Source organism: Wyeomyia smithii, chromosome 3, assembly GCF_029784165.1.
Source record: "Wyeomyia smithii strain HCP4-BCI-WySm-NY-G18 chromosome 3, ASM2978416v1, whole genome shotgun sequence".
NCBI lineage: Eukaryota > Metazoa > Arthropoda > Insecta > Diptera > Culicidae > Wyeomyia > Wyeomyia smithii.
Genome location: NC_073696.1, coordinates 259,467,656 through 259,488,399, shown reverse-complemented (window position 1 = coordinate 259,488,399; position 20,744 = coordinate 259,467,656). Strand labels below are relative to the sequence as shown.

The 20,744-nt window shown below is 43.3% G+C and overlaps 1 protein-coding gene across 4 annotated transcripts in view; it reads right to left on the bottom strand.

The window, feature by feature from the left end:
* Positions 1–20,744, bottom strand: part of LOC129727642 (A disintegrin and metalloproteinase with thrombospondin motifs 20) — a 477,347-nt gene that overhangs the window by 40,988 nt on the left and 415,615 nt on the right. For all 4 annotated transcript variants that reach the window (XM_055685645.1, XM_055685647.1, XM_055685648.1 and 1 more), the window contains exons 9-10: positions 17,370–17,601; positions 5,294–5,446 (exon numbers count right to left, since the gene is read on the bottom strand). In XM_055685645.1, coding sequence (XP_055541620.1) covers positions 5,294–5,446; positions 17,370–17,601 — 385 coding nt within the window. The remainder of the gene's footprint in view (positions 1–5,293; positions 5,447–17,369; positions 17,602–20,744) is intronic.

Sequence of the window (20,744 nt, the reverse complement as noted above, 5' to 3'; positions counted from 1 at the left end):
CCTTTGAATTTCTTTTCTTTCCAAAAATTTTGAACCACATATCAAATTGTTATGAAGTTTGTTCGTATGACACTAGTTATGTTCAAATAAATCGTGTAATCTTTGTGATATTAGACTTTCGTTGTTTTAACAATTTAATACATTACGGTTGCTTAAGTTTGATTATAATCAAATGAAAAGGGAAGGTAGCCAAACATTGAAACCACGCGTTCAATCATAATTCATCAGTTAACCATTAACTAGTCCGTTCATCTGATATCAATATTGTTCAAATCGGTTGTGTAGTTTCTAAGATAATGAAGTTTCGTGATTTTCACATTTCGCTACATTACAGACGAAGTTACAGTACGATTACAGCAAAATTCAATAGGGTGTTATGAGGCAGCTAGACCTTTCAGTTGACACTAATTTTGTGGAAATCGGGTCAGCCATCTCTGAGAAAAGTGAGTGAGTCCAAGTAGTCTTCGGAATATGTTCCTTTGCATAGCTGGATTTCACATTTTTAAACATAACAGGCAAAGTAATAGTCCGATTGCAAAACAAATCAATAGGGTCTTATGGGGCAGCTAGACCTTCCATTTGACACTGATTTTATGAAAATCGGTCCAGCCATCTCTGAGAAACATGAGTGAGATTAAATAGTCTCCAGAACACGTTTCTTTCTATAACTTCTGAACCACAAGTTCAATCTTTATGAAATTCAAAAGTTAAAGGTATTTTAGGTAGCCCGTTCATTTGAAAGTAATTGTGTTCAAATCGGTTGTGTATTTTCTGAGATATTGATGTTTCGTGATTTTTACATTTTGATACATAACCTCTATACTAAAAATCCGATTACAATAAAATTCAATAGGGTCTTATGGGGCAACTAGACCTTTCATTTGCAATTAAATTCATTGAAATCGGTCCAGCCATCTCTGAGAAAATCGAGTGAGATTGGGAGAGCGTTACACACACACACACACACACACACATACACACACATACAGAAAATGCTCAGCTCATCGAACTGAGTCGAGTGATATACGACATTCGGCCCTTTTGAGCACTTTTATTCCTTTAGTTTTTGCAGTGATTGCTATACCTTTCTAGGAGAAAGGCAAAAAGGTATACACACGTACACACCCACACCCACACACACATGTACACCTCTACATGCATACATGCAGAAAATGCTCGGTTCATCGAACTGGATCGAAATTTGGATCACTTTTCTACCTTTTAATTAGCCAGTGACCGTTAGGAGAAAATCAATATGTTTACTCTCATTATGTGATTTCACATTTTTATTAACAACGGACAAAGTTACAACCCGATTACAATGGAATTCAATAGCAACCTATGGGGCAGCTAGACCTTTCATTTGACACTAATTTTGTGAAAATCGGTTCAGCCATCTCTGAGAAAAATGAGTGAGTTTAAACAACCTCAGGATAACTTTTCTTTACATAACTTTTGAACCATATGTTCAATCATTACGAAATTTAAAAGTTAAGAGTTTTGGAGACAGCCCGATCATTTGCAACCGGTTTTATTAAAATCGGTTGTGTGGTTTCTGAGATATTGATGTTTCGTGATTTTTACATTTTGATACATAACCTCCAAACTGAAAATCCGATTACAATGAAATTCAATAGCAACCTATGGCACAACTAGACCTTTCATTTGCACTTAATTTCATGAAAATCGGTCCAGCCATCTCTGAGAAAAGTGAGTGAGAAAAAAAATGCACATACACACACACACACATACACACACACACACATACACACATACATACATACATACAGAAAATGCTCAGTTCGTCGAACTGAGTCGAGTGGTATATGATATCCGGCCATTGGGAACACTTTTATACCTTTGGTTTTTCCAGTGATTGCTATACCTCTCTAGGAGAAAGGCAAAAAGGTTACACCAGTTTCACATTTGTTTCTAGTGTAAATTTTGTATTCAGTGTATATATTTTAAAGTTAAGAAATGAGTTTTTTACAACTCGTCGATAGACAACATTTTGGTAGACATCAAAAGCTACTGCCTCGGTGGGAACCAAATTGAAAATGGACGTATGAATATTGGTTTCTTTGGGGGTCGTTTTTAAGAATTAGTTTTGGTCATAGCTTGTAATAAATGAAAGATATCGATTGTTTCTCATTCACTAAAAGTAGAACAGGATGAGCTCAACCGCGTTAATCATTTACTTTTGAACCCCACAGTAAATAAGTTAGAATTACATTAATATGTTAACTGTCCGTTGAGTGCTTATTTTGGTGTAAAATTTTAATATTTTATAATTATTTTTGAATCATGAAGTAGAAAGCTAGATTTTCATCTTTCACCTCTTAATAACAATCTGCATGCACATTTGAGAAAGATTCTTTGCGAGAGTTTGTTCTCACCCTTCATAGAGTACTGTTTTAAGACTTCGTTCTTTGGTTCTAAGTCACATATATCACCATGGGCATGAGTCATCTTAAAAGTTTGTATGCCATTAGATATTAGCAATCGGCTAAACAATTACCCTCGAAAACCCATTTAATGTGACGCTAGCACAAATCTAAATTTGGGAATGACATTCATCAGCGAGACGAAGTACTACATCAGCATTAAAAACGGATTCCCTACGATCGAGGTCAACCCAACCGAAAAAAAAAACAAACAACAAATTTATGATAGTACTAAAACTTTTCCCGACATTGACAAATTCATGAAAGTAAATCATCGTAAAACAGGCAGCTGGTCGAACGTGTAATGCTTGCTAAACGCTTCATCGCAGGGTTCAAATTCGACCAGCCATTATTTAGGTACCCCGTAAAGTGCCACGTTAAATGACACTCGTACGTACATATCGATCACCGTATTGGCTCTGTCATTACACTATTCAAGCACAAACAAAAACAACAAACATCCTCGAAAAAATTTATGACTTTCCTCGAAGCGGAACGGCAGTAGCATAGCAGCTAAAACTCTACCTAGACAATGAATATTTATGCTCACCTCCTCACTGTAAACCCAAATACCCCAACTGTTGCTGTTTGTTGTTGGTCGCAGTCAGTGGGCCAGTTTGCGGTACACGTTTGCTTTTACGATCACCAAAACTGACCGATCGTGACTTGGAACTACTTGGGTTGTCCCGGTGCGGAAGGAGCTGGCGACAAACGGCCCATGCTTAGTTATCATTTACACAATCTGTTGTCATAAATTTTTCAATGATTTTTACAACCCTCCGTTTTTCCCCGAGCAGACAGGGCAGGCACGTCAATCGAAATGGCGTAATTTGGTTTTTAGTGACCCACCGGCCACCACACAAACAAACGGTTTGAAATGGCAATTGACACTCCGACCGAGGAGGGGAAGATGGGCTCATGCGTTATTTATCGGTTCTGTTCGGTGTTAAAATATTATCCGTCGCTTATGCACGAATCGCGCGGTATGAATTTCACGCTCCTCCATTCATTCATGGGAAGCGGAGGCTTTCTCAACCAGCTGTGGGTTGTATGGGCGGTGTATTTGAATTTCTTTTCCACAAACCGCACAGCGAGCGATGTGATGCCTCACGACGACGATACGATCTGGTCTCGTACGGGACGTGTTGTGGATTGGAAGGTGTAAATTTGTTTCATTCATGAAATATCTGTTTGTAGGTTGTTATTTTGCTCTGTCGCTTGGGAGTTTTCCTTTCAATCGGTTTAGTGGTTATTAATAGAGGGAGTAGGACTGCTGAAGGTCAAAAACCATTGAAATATTAAAATGTAAGTTTTTTTTTTCGTAGGAACAAAAATCATACCATTCACCTTTCTTGATGAATCCCGTTATGTCCGTATCGCAAACAATCCCATCATCGCAAAGCATAAAAGGAAGCCGTCCAATGCGTTGGGTATTGCATTTTTTCTTCTTTAATGCATAGCCGTGCGCAGGATTTTTGTTTGGGTTAAGGTTTGGGGCTTGTCTAACTTTTTATAAAATTTTACAAAATTGTAACTATTACTACTGTCTCGGGTTCAGTCACAATTTCGACGTGGTTATACATAATTTTTTTTGACACCGATTTTATGAACTTCCACGCGCACGGCTACGCCTTACTGGAAATAATCGCTTCGCTGCAGGCTATTATCGCATTCTCTTGTATGTGCGTTTTGCGTGCTGCAGCGACATTTTCACGCTGCAAACTTCCGAATCAAGCGTGAACCGCAATTCTCCTGCGTGGACACACCAACACAGGCGCGGTTATGTCTTCGGGGCAAGCCGAGGACCAGACCACCGCGTCATACGTCAGAGCTGCCAAGATCAAGATGCATCTGGCAATCAATCGGCTGTATGTAGCACCGACAAAATCGCGAATCGGTTGAAAGTTGCCGCTCTTACGGTTTCGTATGTCAACATGCTGTAGGGCGTATAGCCTACATACAAGTTTGCCTAAATTATTACCGCACAATGAAACCCGACGATAAGAGGTATTATCATACAATGTAATCCGATAGTGGAAGGCCAAATATGGAGCGTTTGTCGTTTTGACACACATTGGAAAAATTATCCCTTCCTTTGTGATATTGATAGCACGTCAATTCGAGAACTCATTTTTAAAAACCTATCTTCAATCTTGCATGAAAGTATTCGAAACTTCATAGATCGTGTGTTCACAGGAAGAGATTACGAAACAATATCTGGAGGTCAGATCAGTAAAAAAATTCAAACGCGTGGCGTTCAGAAGCCGCCCTGAAACTGTTGGTGTGAATTTGCCGAAAAATAATTTCATTAATTATCTCCAATCAATAATTGGCCCTCTTCCGAAGCCCGTAAGGTTATATCGAGCGAGAGGATGATGGTGATTCATTCACGATCCGCACAAACACACGATCGCCTTCGGCTAGACGATTATTAGGCGTTGTTGCGTATGCGCACAACATAGCCATACATTTGCTGCTCGCGCTTTGATGGATTATTTCTATATCATAATTTATCAACATTTGATCGAGTGGTTTTTTTTTTTTTGTGTTTGGTTTCTGGTAAGTTCAACGCGGCGGGTGGGAGGTACAGGGAAAATTAATACACACGATATAAATAGTTACGCCCCGCTATGGAGAGCCGTTTCGGCGTTTGTAGATGAACACCCGGGGAGCGCTAACAACGACGACGTTAATAATTCCACGCCTCTTTGTGAAACTGTTTGGGTTCGAGCATTAATCACGCACGCAAACGATTTGGCCTCGGTAAATGTGGTTTGAATTGTTTTGTTTAAATCGTATCACGATGGTCTCAGTTGTGAGATCATTTTTGTAGAGGAAGTAATACTCACTCCAGATACTCCGTGACGAAATGCCGGGAGCAGTTCGACCAGGACCAGGGATGGGTATTTTGGTCCAACATGCGAGACATGATGTTCTGCTTGGTGCTGCTCTCGCCCCGAAACGGACCACACCGTACGTCGTCATCGTGGGGCATGCTGAGTCTGTGGAGTAAATAGTGAAAGATTGTACAAGTTTTTAGAATGTGTTCGGTTACTATTCACCTGAAATTGTGTATAAAGTTTCTGTTAAATAATTTGTTTAATTTAATTATTTTAATTCCCGAAAACGTAGATATAAAAAAAGTAAAAATAATGTATGATATAGTTGTTCAAACTGGAAGAAATGAAAAAATGTAAAATTGATAATTATTTAAACTAGGAGAAATAAAAAATAAATAACGAAAGGGTTGTGCGCAAAATCACGGTCGCGAGGTTGACGTAAAGTTACATAAGGCTGTTTGTTACATTGCGTGCATCCGATAGTGATCATTGATCGAATCAATAACAATAAATTTTGTCCAACACTAAAAAAATAAAAAAAATGGAATCTGAAAATAATGTTCTGACAAAATTCAAGATGTTCACTTCCGGCCCCTGGAAAATAGCTGAATTGCTCAATATGGACCACTCTCGAATGCAACAATGCAAGTATACAGGGCCGGATTTAGATGTTGGGAGGCCCGGAGCAGATATTTTTGCGGGGCCTTCTTTTCTGATAAAAATCAGAGGTAAGAAATGACTCTACCCTTCGTGACGAAAGGGGAGGCAAATCCGGGCCTGCAAGTATGTATTTTTACATTACTGCCTTATATAGTTCTACGTCAACTTACGGTCTTGGGTTTGCACACAACTCTTCTGTTATTTGAATAAGTTATGGTAATCTGACAAACCTATTTTGAACAGCAAGAATTTTCGAGCGAAAAAACGTTGATCGTCCCTCGGCAGTATAGTATTTTAAAAAAAAATTCATGTAAATGAGTTTCAAGAGTCAGAGTGCATGCATAATTAATTCCAGCTCAGAACGAGAAAATATCAAAACTTCGATCATTTATTTGTTTTATCATCAAAAGGACAATTGTTGCTCAATTTAAATCCGGATATGATGTTGATCGCATCTCTGTGCTACCAGGACAGTGGGAATTGAGGCCTCTGACAACACAGTGAAAAGCTTTTTTCACGTCGAAAATTAGACGGCCGGCAAATTTTGTTTTTTGTTTGCGCTGCTGCTACATAGTTAGAACCGTCCTTTCCACCATCCACTAGTAAAATGATTAGGTTGAGCAGAAGCAGGCTCTTATATAGCCCAAAGAGTGCGTTCCCGGTTAATTAACAGGTGAGTCATAAGCAGCTGGACTAGATGGAAATACATTTGGTGGACAGTTTTTTCTTTAAATTAAATTCTTTCCTATACACAAATTCATACATTTTCAATTTTCCTCGAGATTCCCGGAATCCTCACCTTTATAATCTGGACTCCCTCGCGGTCCACTTTTTGAACATACGAGATTTTAGTTGATGAGCTGTGGTGGCTTCCCAACCATTTTCTTACACCGTCTGAGACAATATAGCCCAATATGACTCGATTTGCAACGCCTAGGATACGTTTTGTCCTCTTTATTTATTTTCTCATTTATACTGTTTTTTAAGTAATGCGCAGCTACCGGTACTTTCCCGGTGTAACTGCTCCTCCGTGTACTTCAGTCTGGATGCTTGTTGTAACATTTCACGCCGCCGCCGGATGCCGACCATCGATCAGGCAAGTGCGAAAACGCCAATTTCACACCTCCCATTGATTCGCTACACGTTTTCAGCCCGTCGACCAATGCGATGACGAATATCCTTTACAACCGAAACGTGGGTGGTATGAACGCTAGCGTCTCCGAATACCTTCCAGCATGTGCTGACAGTCCATTTTTTATTCCTGTATGGACTCATCACTGTGACTAGAAACATCTTTTGTGATATCGCCCAGGTGTTGGGTGCCGTATTCCGCACTTCTATTGTTAGCAATACCACTATTCAGAGTAAGTGACATGATTATTATAATTCGTGCTTACTTTTCACGTTTACTACTCCGGGGCCTCCCAATCCAGCGAATGATACGAACCGGGACAATCGGTATAGACCTAGGCAGACGAAAAAGGCCAAGATTTGGAAACTTGGCACTTGGAATGTTGGGAGTCTGCCGCCTAAAACCGGAGAACGTGAATTCCGGGCGGTTGATTCGACCGCGGGCACTTCTTTCAAGTACCTCATCTACTACATTGGTAGTGACAGAGCGCAACGGGGATTCGGTTTCGTGCTACTCGGAAAACAAATGAAGCGTGTCATTAGGTGGAGGCCTATTAATGATCGTCTATGCATATTGAGGATCAAGGGCAGATTCTTCAATTACACACCGACAAACGATGAAACCGATGACGTTATATGAGCTCCTTGAGAGAACGTTTGGAGAGTGCCCACAACAAGACATAAAGATCGTCATCGGAGATATGAACGCGCAAGTCGGACGAGAGGAGTTCTTTCGTTCCGTTATTAATAGGGAAAGCATCACTCTACCACGAACGATAACGACTTGAACTTAGTGAACCTCTCCGCGTCCAGGGGAATGGCTATAGATAGCACACCTGGAGACACCTCAATGGAGAGGCCTGCTCCCAGATCGACCAAATGCTGATCAACGTTCGGCACTTTTTAAAGTCGGAAGGGAGAGGCTGTGTAGTGAAATTCACCAGAACCTGAGTTTGTTCTGAGGAACAACTACCCACGAACTGGTTGTTAGGACTCATATGCCCTATCTACAAAAAAGGACATAGATTCGACAGTAGTTATTATCTAGGTATAACCCTTCTCACTTCCGCTTATAAAATTAAATTCTCTCCGTATCCCCGTAAAATTCTTTCCCGTATCTTGTTCCAGCGACTGAGGCAGTTGCAGGAAACCTTTGTTGAAGAATATCAATGCGCTTTTCGAGTGGGACGATCTACAGCGGACCAGATGTTTACCTTGAGACAGATCCTCGACAAATTTCGAGAACACAACTTGCAGACATATCATCTGTTTATTGACTTTAAGGCGGCGTACGATACAGTAAAACGCAACGAGCTGTGGCCAATCATGCTTGAACATGGTTTTCCAAAAAAAAAAAAACTAATTAAACTGTTACGTGCGATGCTTGACGGTTTCACATCATGCGTCAGGGCAGAGGGCGAATTTCGAACGCGTTTGTGACGTTAGATGGTCTGAATCAAGGTGACGGGCACTTGAACTTGCTGTTGAATATAGCTTTGGAAGGTGCAATACGAAGGGTAGGTGTGTAGAGGAGCGACATTATCACCAAGAAGTCCCACATGCTTCTAGGATTCGTGAACGACATTGATATAATTGGTCTAAACCGTAGAACAGTTGAGGAGGCCTTTACGGCTCTCAAAAGGGAAGCTGTGAGAATTGGACTTATCAGTGTTGCGGGTGTTGGTGCTGGGGTGGAGATGGATGGGGATACTTTCGAAGTGGTCGATGAATTTGTTTATCTTGGTACTCTTGTGACATGTACCAACGAGGTGAGCCGCGAGATGAAGAGATGAATAGCGGCAGCGAATAGGGCTTATTACGGATTGCGTAGCCAGCTTAGATCCCGTAGCCTACAGATCCGTACGAAAATTGAGCTCTATAGGATTCTGATCCATCCGGTGCCGCTTTACGGACATGAATCGTGGACGTGGAAATAGGCCAATTGACGAGCGCGAATCCTGCGATCAATACTCGGTGGCAAGCTTGAAAATGGGATGTGGCGCAGGCGCATGAGTCACGAGCTGTATGAAGTATACAAACACGCTGATTTTGTCAAGCTGATGAGACACGGTAGGTTACAGTGGACTGGCCACGTAGCACAGATGGTGGACGAGCGACCGGCAAAGATAATATTTAGCAGAGAACCGGATAGAGGCCGACGACTTCGAGGCAGACCTCGCACGCGCTGGATGTGTGCTGTCGACGAGGATGTCAGAGACTGGAGTAAGTACTCCGAGCCTCATTGCCTCCGGCTCGTGTTATCGTTAATTGCAATTTCTGGAGACATTTCAAATGAATGTCCCTCAGGTCAGTTTTATTGTAAGAGAGACTTATTTTTGTCGAGAAGTATTTGTCAAGGTTTTGTAGAAATCAACGTGAGAGAAGAGTGGATTCTACTAAGATTCGAACCTACAACCACCAGCGGCTTGTCAAAGCGAACTCTGTAACCTTGCAACTGCGAAGCTTCCTACCAGACTTGTGATGGGTAAACATTTTCATTTGATTTCGCTTCTTCGGTGTGCGTCGCAGTAGGCTCTCGCTCGTAAATGTAGAATAACCGTCGCCTCTCACATAAAGAACAAATGGTCAATTGAAGTTCGCGCATCGAAGAGATGCACATTGTCATTGTCATGTCATTTTTAGTTTGGTGATGTTATTTTGGCTTACTTCTGTCTACTTCGTTCTATTTATATTGAGAAATATTATTACAAGATCAATGATGTAATTAATTACCAAAATCTCCGCACACAACGTGCGTAATTCTCATTTCTAGAAAAAATGTTAAAATAAGTTTAAGGACCAAATGTCGTGGTGGCGAGTACTCGTTTGACATCTTTAATCGAGAATGTATGTGTAGGAATGGAATCTAGCGGAACGAAATTATTAGCGCTCTCAGGGTTTGACCAATCGGTTTTAGATCTTCTACAAAGTTTCTTGGCATAGTTAGGGCTTCATTTTGGATGTTTGAAAGAAATCGGAATTTAGTCGCGAAGGTGGCGTTGCGATGCCAACTTCTTTCCCTTACACGCTAGTGCTTTGCGGTTTTCGATAAAGTTGTAGATCTCTAAATTCTATGAAACTTTACAGAATATTCAATATATCTAACTCTTCAAGTTTCAGAGATCTAGAGTTTTTGTAAAATTTGTCTGAATTTCACGTTTTATTGTGATAATTTTATGAGTTCCCCCGAATTAATTTCTTACAAATTTTTTCTCGATAGAAATTCAATAATTACGTCATTTTCATCCAAGTATAGAAGTTTTTGAAGTACTCAAGTGAAAATATTACACAAATTTGAAAAAAAACATAATTTTGTGAATTGAAATTTGAGAATATCGAAAATCGATTAGTCAAACCCTGAGAGCGCTAAAAATTTCGTTCCGCTAGATTCCATTCCTGGCCCAGTGTGCACTGGTATGTACGTTCCGGGATTGTCGTACCATCTACTAGAGCTGCGGCAATACACACTAGGCACAGCTTTTATCGTGATGGGCGAGATACAGAAGCCGATCACTCCCCGAATCTGCCGGTTAAGGATCAAAGGCCGATTCTTCAGTGTAAGCATCCTCAATCTGCACAGCCCTCACCTCGGAAGCACCGATGATGATAAGGAGGAATTCTAGCGCAACTGGAGCACAAATCCGACCGTTGCCCAACAATACCAAGTGTTCATTGGGGATCATCATTGGGAGTTACAATGCTCGGGTCGGCCAGGAGGAAGAGTTTAAACCGGTAATCGGAGACTTCAGCATACATTAGCTGACCAACGGAACCGGCACAAGGCTTATTGATTTCGCTGCCTTCAAGAATATGACCGCATGTAGTGCCTTTTTCCAGCACAACCTCTCACATCGGTACACCTAGAGGTCGCCAAATCAGATAAATAGAACCGCATCAAATCACCGTCGTCCGAATCTATCATGGCACCATATTGATTTAGACCTCTATCTAGTGATGGTTAAGATGTGCTCAAAACTCTCCATTGTGGAAAACTCTCGCCACTGCCGCCCACCACATTTGGTCGAAGCGTCGCTGGCGGAAGAGGACGAGTTGGTTGAAACCCCTCTCGAAGACTGTTGGAGCATCGTGAAAACAGCCACAAACAGCGTAGCGAGAACGTCCTGAGCTATGTAGAACGGAACCGACGAAATAAGTGGTTCGACGATGAGTGTCGGAGTGATGTAGGACGAGAAAAACGCTGCGCGGAAGAAGAGACAGCGAAACCAACTATTCTTGGAGAAAAAGCACTGCCAGGAAGAGAAGGAATTCGAAGAATTAGTACCAATAAATCACACTCATGAGAAAGTTTTGCCAAAAACTCAACGCATCTCACCCTGGCTTCGTGCCGCAAGCCGCAAGGCGAAGTTAAGGATACCATCAAGCGGCTGAAGAACAACAAACCGGCCGGCAAAGATGGTGTCGGAGCGGAGCTTAGCAAGATGGGCCCGGATAAGTTTTACCCATGCTGAGCAGCCTTAAGCTGGACAGCCAAAGCTCTTGGTCTCCCCGGGACCGCCGTTAGTCATTACTTCAGGGAGAGGGCCAGTCGTGCTTTCAGCACTTACCTCTCTAGGTAGCAGAGCAACCTATGTGGGCCAGTCAGTTACGGACCGCTGAGCTGTTTGCCATCATGCGGGATAATGCCGCTACAACCATGGAAGCTTTGTTGCAGGTATAATCGACGTGGCTCTCGAACGTGAGCTTGTCATCGATCATAACCCCCAGAAGCTTCAAGGAACGTTTTGAGGCGATAGTGCATGCACCAGCACCGATCGATGCCTACTGCTCCGATTTCCTATTATTCACAACGATGACTTCGGTCTTGTGGTGCGCTAGCTCCAGTTTTCTGGAGTGCATCTAGTCTTCCACTACGCGTATGGATAGCGCGGCCTTTAACGCCACCTCTATAATTGACTCACCGTAGACCTCAAGAGTTAAATCATCGGCGAAGCATCATGAAATGCCATGTATGATGACGTGTTAAAACTAACACTTCTGGAGGGAGTGTTAGTTTTAACACGTCATCATACATGGCATTCCATAGCACTCGATTCTGAAAGTAGTTACCCAGAATCTTGTTCAACGGCGCCGGTACTCTGAGGAACTGTAGCGCTAAGGCTTCCCGGTTGACACTGTTAAACGCGTTCTTCACGTTGAGCGTGACGAATGCCCCTCTTTTTACGTTGAATTGCAACCTCAGCCGTTCTGGTAACGGAGAGAATTGCATCCACCGTAGACCTGCCTTTTCGAAAACCGAACTGGTTGCTTGATAGACCGTTCTCAATTTCTGTGTATTTCATCAGTCTATTGAGGATTACCCTCTCAAGCACCTTGCCCGCTGTGTCCAGCAGACAGATTGGTCTGTATGCCGATGGGTCACCTGGTGGTTTCCCGACCTTCGGCAACAGCACCAGCCTCTGTCGCTTCCACACGTCCGGAAAGAGGCAGTCGTCAAGGCATTTCTGCATGACCGCCTTGAACAACCCGGGGGCTTCCTTAATGGCCGTCTTGATGGCCAAGTTCGAGATTCCATCTGGTCCCGGTGCATTGCCTATCTTTAGGTAGTCTGCGATCTCGATCAATTCATCTTCTGTCACCCTTACCGCATCGTCTGCCTCTGCACGACTGCCGTCACTCACGGTTGGTGCTGGCTCGTCAGCCGAAGGCCAGGGACTTCGAATTGGCACTGGCGCATAGTCTTTCGAAACAGGCTCGTTTACTGGCTCTGATTGCGCTCTTGAGCGTTGTCTTAGCGGATCTGAATGCGGACGAGACCTAGGAATCGTAGCATCGCACGCCCATGACAACATCGCATTAAGATGATCCGCGCCCGGGTGTGGCTCACCCCCTTCGTGCTTCCATCTAATGGCCTGACCGAATACATCTGCATCGAAATGCAAGGTTTTCCAGCCGCAGAAGGATAAAGTATTGGCCCTACTCGCTGCTTGCTTTCTCACGTCTACCTCATAGCGGACCGATTGGTGATCGCTATTCGTGTAGCTGTCGTCTACCCTCCAGTTCGTGATCAGTCCCGGGCTGCGGAACGTCACATCGATAATCGATTTCACACCGTTCCTGCTGTAGGTGCATTTCGTGCTTTAAGTCTAAGTTGAGCTTTGCCAAAGCTTCCAACAAAATCTGGCCCCTCTGGTTAGTACTGCGACTACCCCGCTCAACAGTCCAAGCGTTGAAGTCGTCCGCAACCACTAACGGCCCTAGGCTCGTCAGTTCCGCGGTTGCTTGGTCGATTATCTGTGTGAACATTTCAGTAGACCAACTTGGCGGAGCATAGCAACTGCAGTAGAATACTCCATCCACTTTGGCTATCACGTATCCCTCGCTGAAGGTTGACACAATCTCCTGAACCGGGGACCTGCCTGTCGTGCATATGGCCGCCCTCCCAGACTTATCCGTTACCCAGTCACCGTTTCCGGTTGGGATGCGGTAGGGGTCCGAGACGATGGCCACGTCCGACAGCGACTCAGAGGCTGCTTTGTGTACCAACTGCTGCGTCGCATAGCTGTGATTCAGGTTTAATTGTATCACCCTCAAGCCTGCGGTTCAGTAGCCAGCCGTGCAGCCGGACACTCGGGGCATGCTTGGCGTCCCATGGCATGGCATGCTTGGCGTCCCGTTTACCGGTGCATACCAAACACTGGGGAGGTGCGCCGCAGTCCAGTGCTTTATGGCCTACACCACCGCAGCGACGGCCTAAATTGGATCTGTCAGGCCCTTTGCACGACCAGGATTTATGCCCCCGCTCAAAGCACCTGAAGCAAACGTCAGGCTGTTGGAAGATGCCCAGGGGGCAGACCGACCAACCCACCTTCAACGTGGCCTTCTTCTGGGCATTGTTACCCCCCGCTAGCGGAAGTTTTATGGTAGCAACTTGGGTCCCTGCCGGGCCCCTACGGAGATGAACTACCTCCGCGATCACCACCACTCCACACTCCCGCTCAATGGCTTGTGCTATGTCGCACTCTTCGGTGATCTCAGCCAGGTTTTTAAGCTCTAGAGTCACTTCTGGGGTGAGAGCTCGGATTTGAACATCCTCGCCTAACACTTCTTGGGCCGCCTTTTTATAGGCGCAACCCTTGGTACGGAACCGAAGAATTGACCTGACATCTACGCCGAGGTCTTTGAGCTTGGCCTCGCCTCTCATAGCCTCCAAGACCTCAGCGTACTTGGACGTATCCGTCTTGAAAATGAGCGCGTCGCCCTTAGTTTAGATTTAGGAAACCGGACAACTGCCGGAGGAATGGAATGATGAAGTTATATTCCCTAACTACGAAACATTTTCGTCTAGGTTGTGTGAACTAACGTCTAGTCACCACTAGTAAATGGATTCGTAAGAAGTTATCAAGCTGGCTTCGTAGAACGGACCAGATCTTCACTTTGCAGCGAATCTTCCAGAGTTACTGTGCCGTAAGTACAGAGTTTCTACGCCCCGTCAAATATTGATTTTAAAGCCGCAAATGATACAATTGACCGGAAAGAGCTATGAAAGGCACTTCGACAAGGTGATGATCTCTCTTGCCTAATGTTCAACATTGCCCTAGAAGGTGTTACGCGACGAACGATCCAGCCAGTTTATCTACTCTGCTGATGACGTAGACATCGTCGGCAGAACATTAGAGGCGGTGACAGAGCCGTTCACCAGACTAAAATGCGAGGCAGATAAGGTTGGGTTGAACGAAGTACATGCTCTCCTGTAACTTCGAACAACGATACCAGCTGTAAGATCCGGAGGCGTATTATTGGGCATCACAAGCATCTGCGGTCGAACAGACTCAGCCCTTGCACAAGTTGTATCTTGTACAAAACGCTCATAAAACTGATTGTTCTCTATATGCCTTAAAGGTGGTCAAAGCCGGACGTACGCTGGGTGTTGCACGAATGTCGGACAACTAACAAGTTTTCCCGTTTAAAATCCTACTAACCCAATCAATCAATGGCGAATCAAAAACAGTTACTCAATACAAAGAGTACGCAAATATTTTATTTATTCGACTAAAATATTAAAATTCAGTAATTTATTTTCACCCAACCCCCAAGCTTGGTTATCTTGACGAATTTATAGCGGCTTAGCTAATGTTCAACAATAAATCAATAATTGCCTCTCGGCTATCAAAAACGTATCTATGAAGCTTATCTACGGTACAATAAATCTGAAATTCTTTCTAGATACTAGCTACCGATTTGAATACCGTCAAAAGTAGACAGTTGAGTTCCCACGGAAGCGTAGAAGCAGTAGTAAACAAGCAATAAAAATGCTTATCGGGAAAGAATTTCCAGTATCGAATGTTATTGATTGAGATTGTAAAATTATTGTGAAATATACAAATATTTACTGCTGGTCTTACGACAAAGGGATGACTATAAAAGCTATGATCAGTTTCTGACACTAAAAAAAGCAAGAGCCGTGATATAACTTCCCTTATGATTCACCAAAAAAAAAAAAAAAAAAAAAACGGTGATATATTATAAGAGATAATAAAGTTTATTGCCTCTATAATGATAATGATGCTCGAGCTTAAGCACGGGTTAGTAATAGACACAAACGGCATTGGATTAACCCTTTTAGTACTTAAGTACAATGTTTACTAATGAAAAGAAACTACGTTTGTACATCCCCTCAAGGGTTAACACTCAAAACGTGCCCGACATAAAGATGAGGAAACAATTCAAAGCTGATGTGTCATATCGTAGCCATAGAATTGATTGATCCATCTCGCTCGCTTCAACTAGGCGCAGACAACCAACAGACGTGCGTCCGCGTGTAAGGCGGGTGCGCAATTTTAATAGCTTGATTGTTCTGCGTGGCTCTCACCACTGGTCATCCCCCTGCGCGGTTGCTCCAATAAATAACAATCAACGGCGCGTTTTGCCTGTCTGCGCCTGTGTCATACAGTAGCTAGCCGTGTGCTTCTTGATACGAACGGTAGCCCCTTCGTCATCCCGGAGGGATTGACAAACGACTGCTCGAGTGGTCATGCTATGTCCCGTACGATACCAGCGGCGTCAATTGAGTAGCGTCATTAGCTGATGGCGAGCTGAGTCCAACTGATTGCTACTAATTACTGGAAGCGCCACCAGAATATGCAATCGGAATTGCACTGAACTGACTGCACGGTATAGGAGTTCGAAGAAATGAAACAATAATTGCGACACTGTTGCAGCAGTCTTCAGAACTAGTAACGCCTAGTCGATCACTGGGCGTAACTCACAACACAAGATAATAATTTTGCAATTTTCATACAAAGGTGTGGAAGAAATTTCGCAGTTGGATTACGATTGTGACAAAGTGATACTTTACCTTGTCGATGTACAATTATTAATCAATATTTGGATTTGAAGTTCTATTCAATATCATCTTTGGGATCCGCCTTTTTTCTTAATGTTTGACATTTTACCAAATATGTTATTACTACGCCAAATACAGCCAAATCTAAGCATTTGCGCAATCCACAGAGCGCAGAAGACATGATGATTCTATTCAAAACAGTTCCAACCAACCAGGTATTTCTCGACGGTGCCGAGCCATTCGAATTTGACCTGCATTCAGCGATTGATGGGCACGAAGATACCAGACATATGTCTGTCGCCACATTGCCGGAGTTTGGCCTTAGCTACAGCAACTTTTCGTCGGCCGTCAGTGTCGATCAACCAAACACAAAATACTCGTCCACCACACTTTCGAAGCAAGGTAACCCGATCGATCCGGAGAGTCGAACGATGATAATTGCGCTCACAGTGGAGCCATGGCGATACCACCAGCGCAACGCCGTCAATCCGCCGGCATGTCGGTTCGACAACGGAACCCGCTAATCAGCCGTGACGGCGTGCGGCGCTGTTGCCAGGGCGGCTAGGCGTTGTCATCATCATCTTTCGTAGCGTGTATCGATTACAGTCGATAATTTGACATGATGATCGTTTTGCCATTTCAACCCGCTCGAAGTTTGCTCTATTTTCATGATAATTTTATCGGTCGTTTTGATTAAATTTACTACCCGTTCCACAGCAAGACCCAACGGCTGGAGGTTTTGCCCAGCAAAGTGTTGTGGCAGATTGTTTTTCAAAAGTAAACAACTTTTAAAATTATTCCACTTCGATGTCGTATAACTTAGAACACTGTAGCGTACATGTCTACAACGTGATTTGAGGAAAAAATTTACTTCCCTTTTGATGATTTCTGGTGATTTTTAAATCGGATATAGAAATGATTGCCTTTCATGATGAAGTAGAAAATACTTCTTGTAAAAAAAAATATTTATAAACAAATGATAATACTCACACATGACCAAGCTCGTGGGCGATCGTGAACGCCGCCGACAGGCCATTATCCTGCACGATCGCACACGAGGACCGCTTGCACATGGTTCCGAGCTCGGCCAGCCCGAGGGTGTCGCACTTCATCTGGTGCCGGCAGATTTGCTCCCGCGTCAGCAGGAAGGCCGTGTCGTGGTGAAAGTTGGAAGCCTGCTTGATCCGACAGAACGCCTGCAGCATCTCGGAAGCGGAAACGCCTGAAAAAAAGAACGAGTAAAATTTTTATTACTCATTAGTGGACCAAAGTAGTTAATAAGTCAAACGGCATTCCAACGGTTTGATTTATGTCATGTGAGTTAAATATTTTCGTTTATCTGATTAATCCCTCTACAAATTCCAATTGGTGTGCCTTACGCATGTAACGGTCTATGATTTATGACCATCAGAGTGGTCCCCGCTCTGAGCTTCTATTATTATTCTGCGCTTGTCGCGTATTTCCTCGCGGTTATAAATTCACACAGCAGCAGTAACGACACCCGCCAACTACTGCCCCTCGCCTGATGAATGTCGCTGCAAGCGTTGTTGGTCATTGATTTTGTTGAAGCGTTATTAAATCTTGCTGTGTTCAACATATGACAACCGGTTCGACTATGCGGAGTGTGGCTAGGGACACGCCGGAACAAGCACAGCGCCAAGCTGCAGGACGTATTTTTAGGCGTCCGAAAAGCGGACTGCAATTTGAAAATGACGTACAGACCGGTTTTTCTGCAAATTTGCATAAAATTCTGTACCTGTACTTTTGTATCAAATTAAGTAATATATTCTTCACCCTTCATGACCCTGCATTGATTGCAAGTTGATAACAGTAAACTACACAACGTTTCGCGCCGTTTTGAACTGTTCGCCACGTTCTTTCAACAGCTGTGCGCGCTGATTCGACCCGTGTGCATTCCAAGTGGTCAGATTTACTCTGTGGTATTTTGTAAATGCGTTTCGTTGTACTCTGTGGTGATCGAAAAACGCGAATAGAGGCTCATGGTGGACGGGCGGACGACTTTACTGTTTAAGTCTAGACCGAGCGCAATTAGTCAATTAATTTCGCCTAGTAGCTAGACAAATTAGTGTAAACGAGCGCTAGTTTGTGGTTGGGTTTTATTGCGTTCACTCTTCGGGTGATGTGATGCGTGCAATTCACAGCGTGCTCATTCTTTGGCGCTTAACAATGCTTACGACATGTGTCGTTGTTCTACATAAGTAATGTGATAAATTAATTTTCTGATGAATGAATCACGTACTCAAGCTTTGAATTTTATCTGGATAGAAAAAAAAAACTAATGTTCGAACAGTCTATAAAAATTGGAATGTAAAGGAACGTTAGAAGCATTATTGCTCTGAAATTACAAGTGAGTCAAAAGATTTTTTAATCTGTTATCTTTAGCTACGCGCAGTTCTAAAACAGATTAATTGCAGTCATAAATGATAGAAATCTTATTGATTTTAATAATAGTAAAACGGCAATAAAATACACTGGAGCGAAGCTATAATAGGTGAAGATCGTTGGCATCGCAAAATTTAATGTTGCAATCAAACTGGAATAACTGGTTGCAGATTAATAGCATACTGCAAAGTGATTGTTAAGATCTTTATATTGATTTTATCAGAAGAAATCGCCTTGTGGCATTCGTTTGATGGATGAAAGAAGCAATTTTTTCTGCTCTGCAGACCTTATTGCGGCCTTTTAAAAGAAGATATTTTTCGATAAGCTTTACGAACAGTTTCATCTCTCGTCTTCCACTTAGGATTTCACCTGCGTTACAATGTTACGCCAACGCACTCGGTCCGTAGCAGCTTGTCTTCCGTTTATTGATCGTCCTACATGTCCGAGATCTTCCTCCACTCGGTCCAACCACCGAGCTCGTTATCTCCGGTTTGTACCAGCCGGATTCGAGACGAATACCATTTTCGCGAGATTGTCCTGCACTTTTACAACATGTCCCGTCCATTGTACCCTTTTAGCTTTAGAGATTTTCGCCTCTACACGCCGTTCTCACATACTCCGCCCAAGGACACGTCTTTCGATAACGGTTAGTGCTTGCAAATCCACTTCGAGCATTGTCCATGTCTCATGCCCGTAAAGGACTTCCGGTCTTTTGAGCGTCTTGTACATGGTGCACTTGGTACGGGGGTGAAGTTGGCCAGACCGCAACGTCTTCTGGAGTCCGTAGTAGGCACGGCTCCCAGCAACAACACGTCTGCGGATTTCTCTGCTAAAGTTGTTTGATATTACCAATGATCCGAGCCGAGGTACACGAATTCAAACGCTACTGCCTATGCACCTTCAATCCTACCTTCTGCTTCACGTGTCATAACTTTTCATAGCTCTTAACGGTCGAGTGTCGTAAGCAGCCCTAAAATCGACGAAGTGGTTGGTATTCGCAACACTTTTGGTGGATCGGGATCTTTTCAGCTGATTTGTTGCTCTTGAGCTGCTTGATAGCATCCTCAGCTTAACTAATCGTGGGGGAGCGGTATGTCTCCCTCATCCGCTGTGCTGACGAAGTGGTTCCTTCTAACGTCTTGGTCCTCTACCTCTGGCTATAGAGATGACTGGGCTTGGCTTTTTTCAAACCCGTACCCGACCCGTACCCGAATTTTTTTTTCGGTTGAAACCCGAACCCGACCCGAACCCAAAAATTTTATTTTTGGGAAACCCGAACCCGACCCGAACTCGAAACTGTGAAATTCGAGCCCGATCCGAACCCGGGATTTTTTTTTGGAGGTCGATTTCTTAAACCAATTTGAGACAGCCCCGAAGCTTTGAGCCTCGAATGGTATTAAAATGTTAATGATTTTTACAGTTGCGTGAAATTAGACATCATTATCTTATAAATATGCTTATTTAATATAGTCGGGTTTCGGATTTTTAAACCCAAACCCGTCACTTTCAAACCCGAACCCGAATTTTTTTCTCCCACCAAACCCGGAACCGACCCGTACCCGAAACTTACGAAAACATTCAAACCCGAACCCGACCATCTCTACTGCGCTATTCAAGTGTTCATTTTAGTGATGCTTCCACCTGTTGATCACTTGTCTAATTACTACATTTTTATGTTTAGTAAAGTGGGTAATGCATGTAATGTTACGAGCATGCGAAAAATGAATAAGGAACTGTTAAAAGTTTAAGGTCTTGTAATCAGAAAGCTTCGACATCATGTAGGACCAAACAAAAAAGTTCATTGGGTTCAGATCTGGGGAACTTGGTGGTTATTCATTTCATTCATTTATTCAGAAAATCCGACAAATTGTCCCTACAATTGTCCGCTTTGAAACAAGATAACAGTATAAGCTGATTTCTGAAGACTTGGTGCTTATCGCTAAACTTTCCCCCCAAACTATC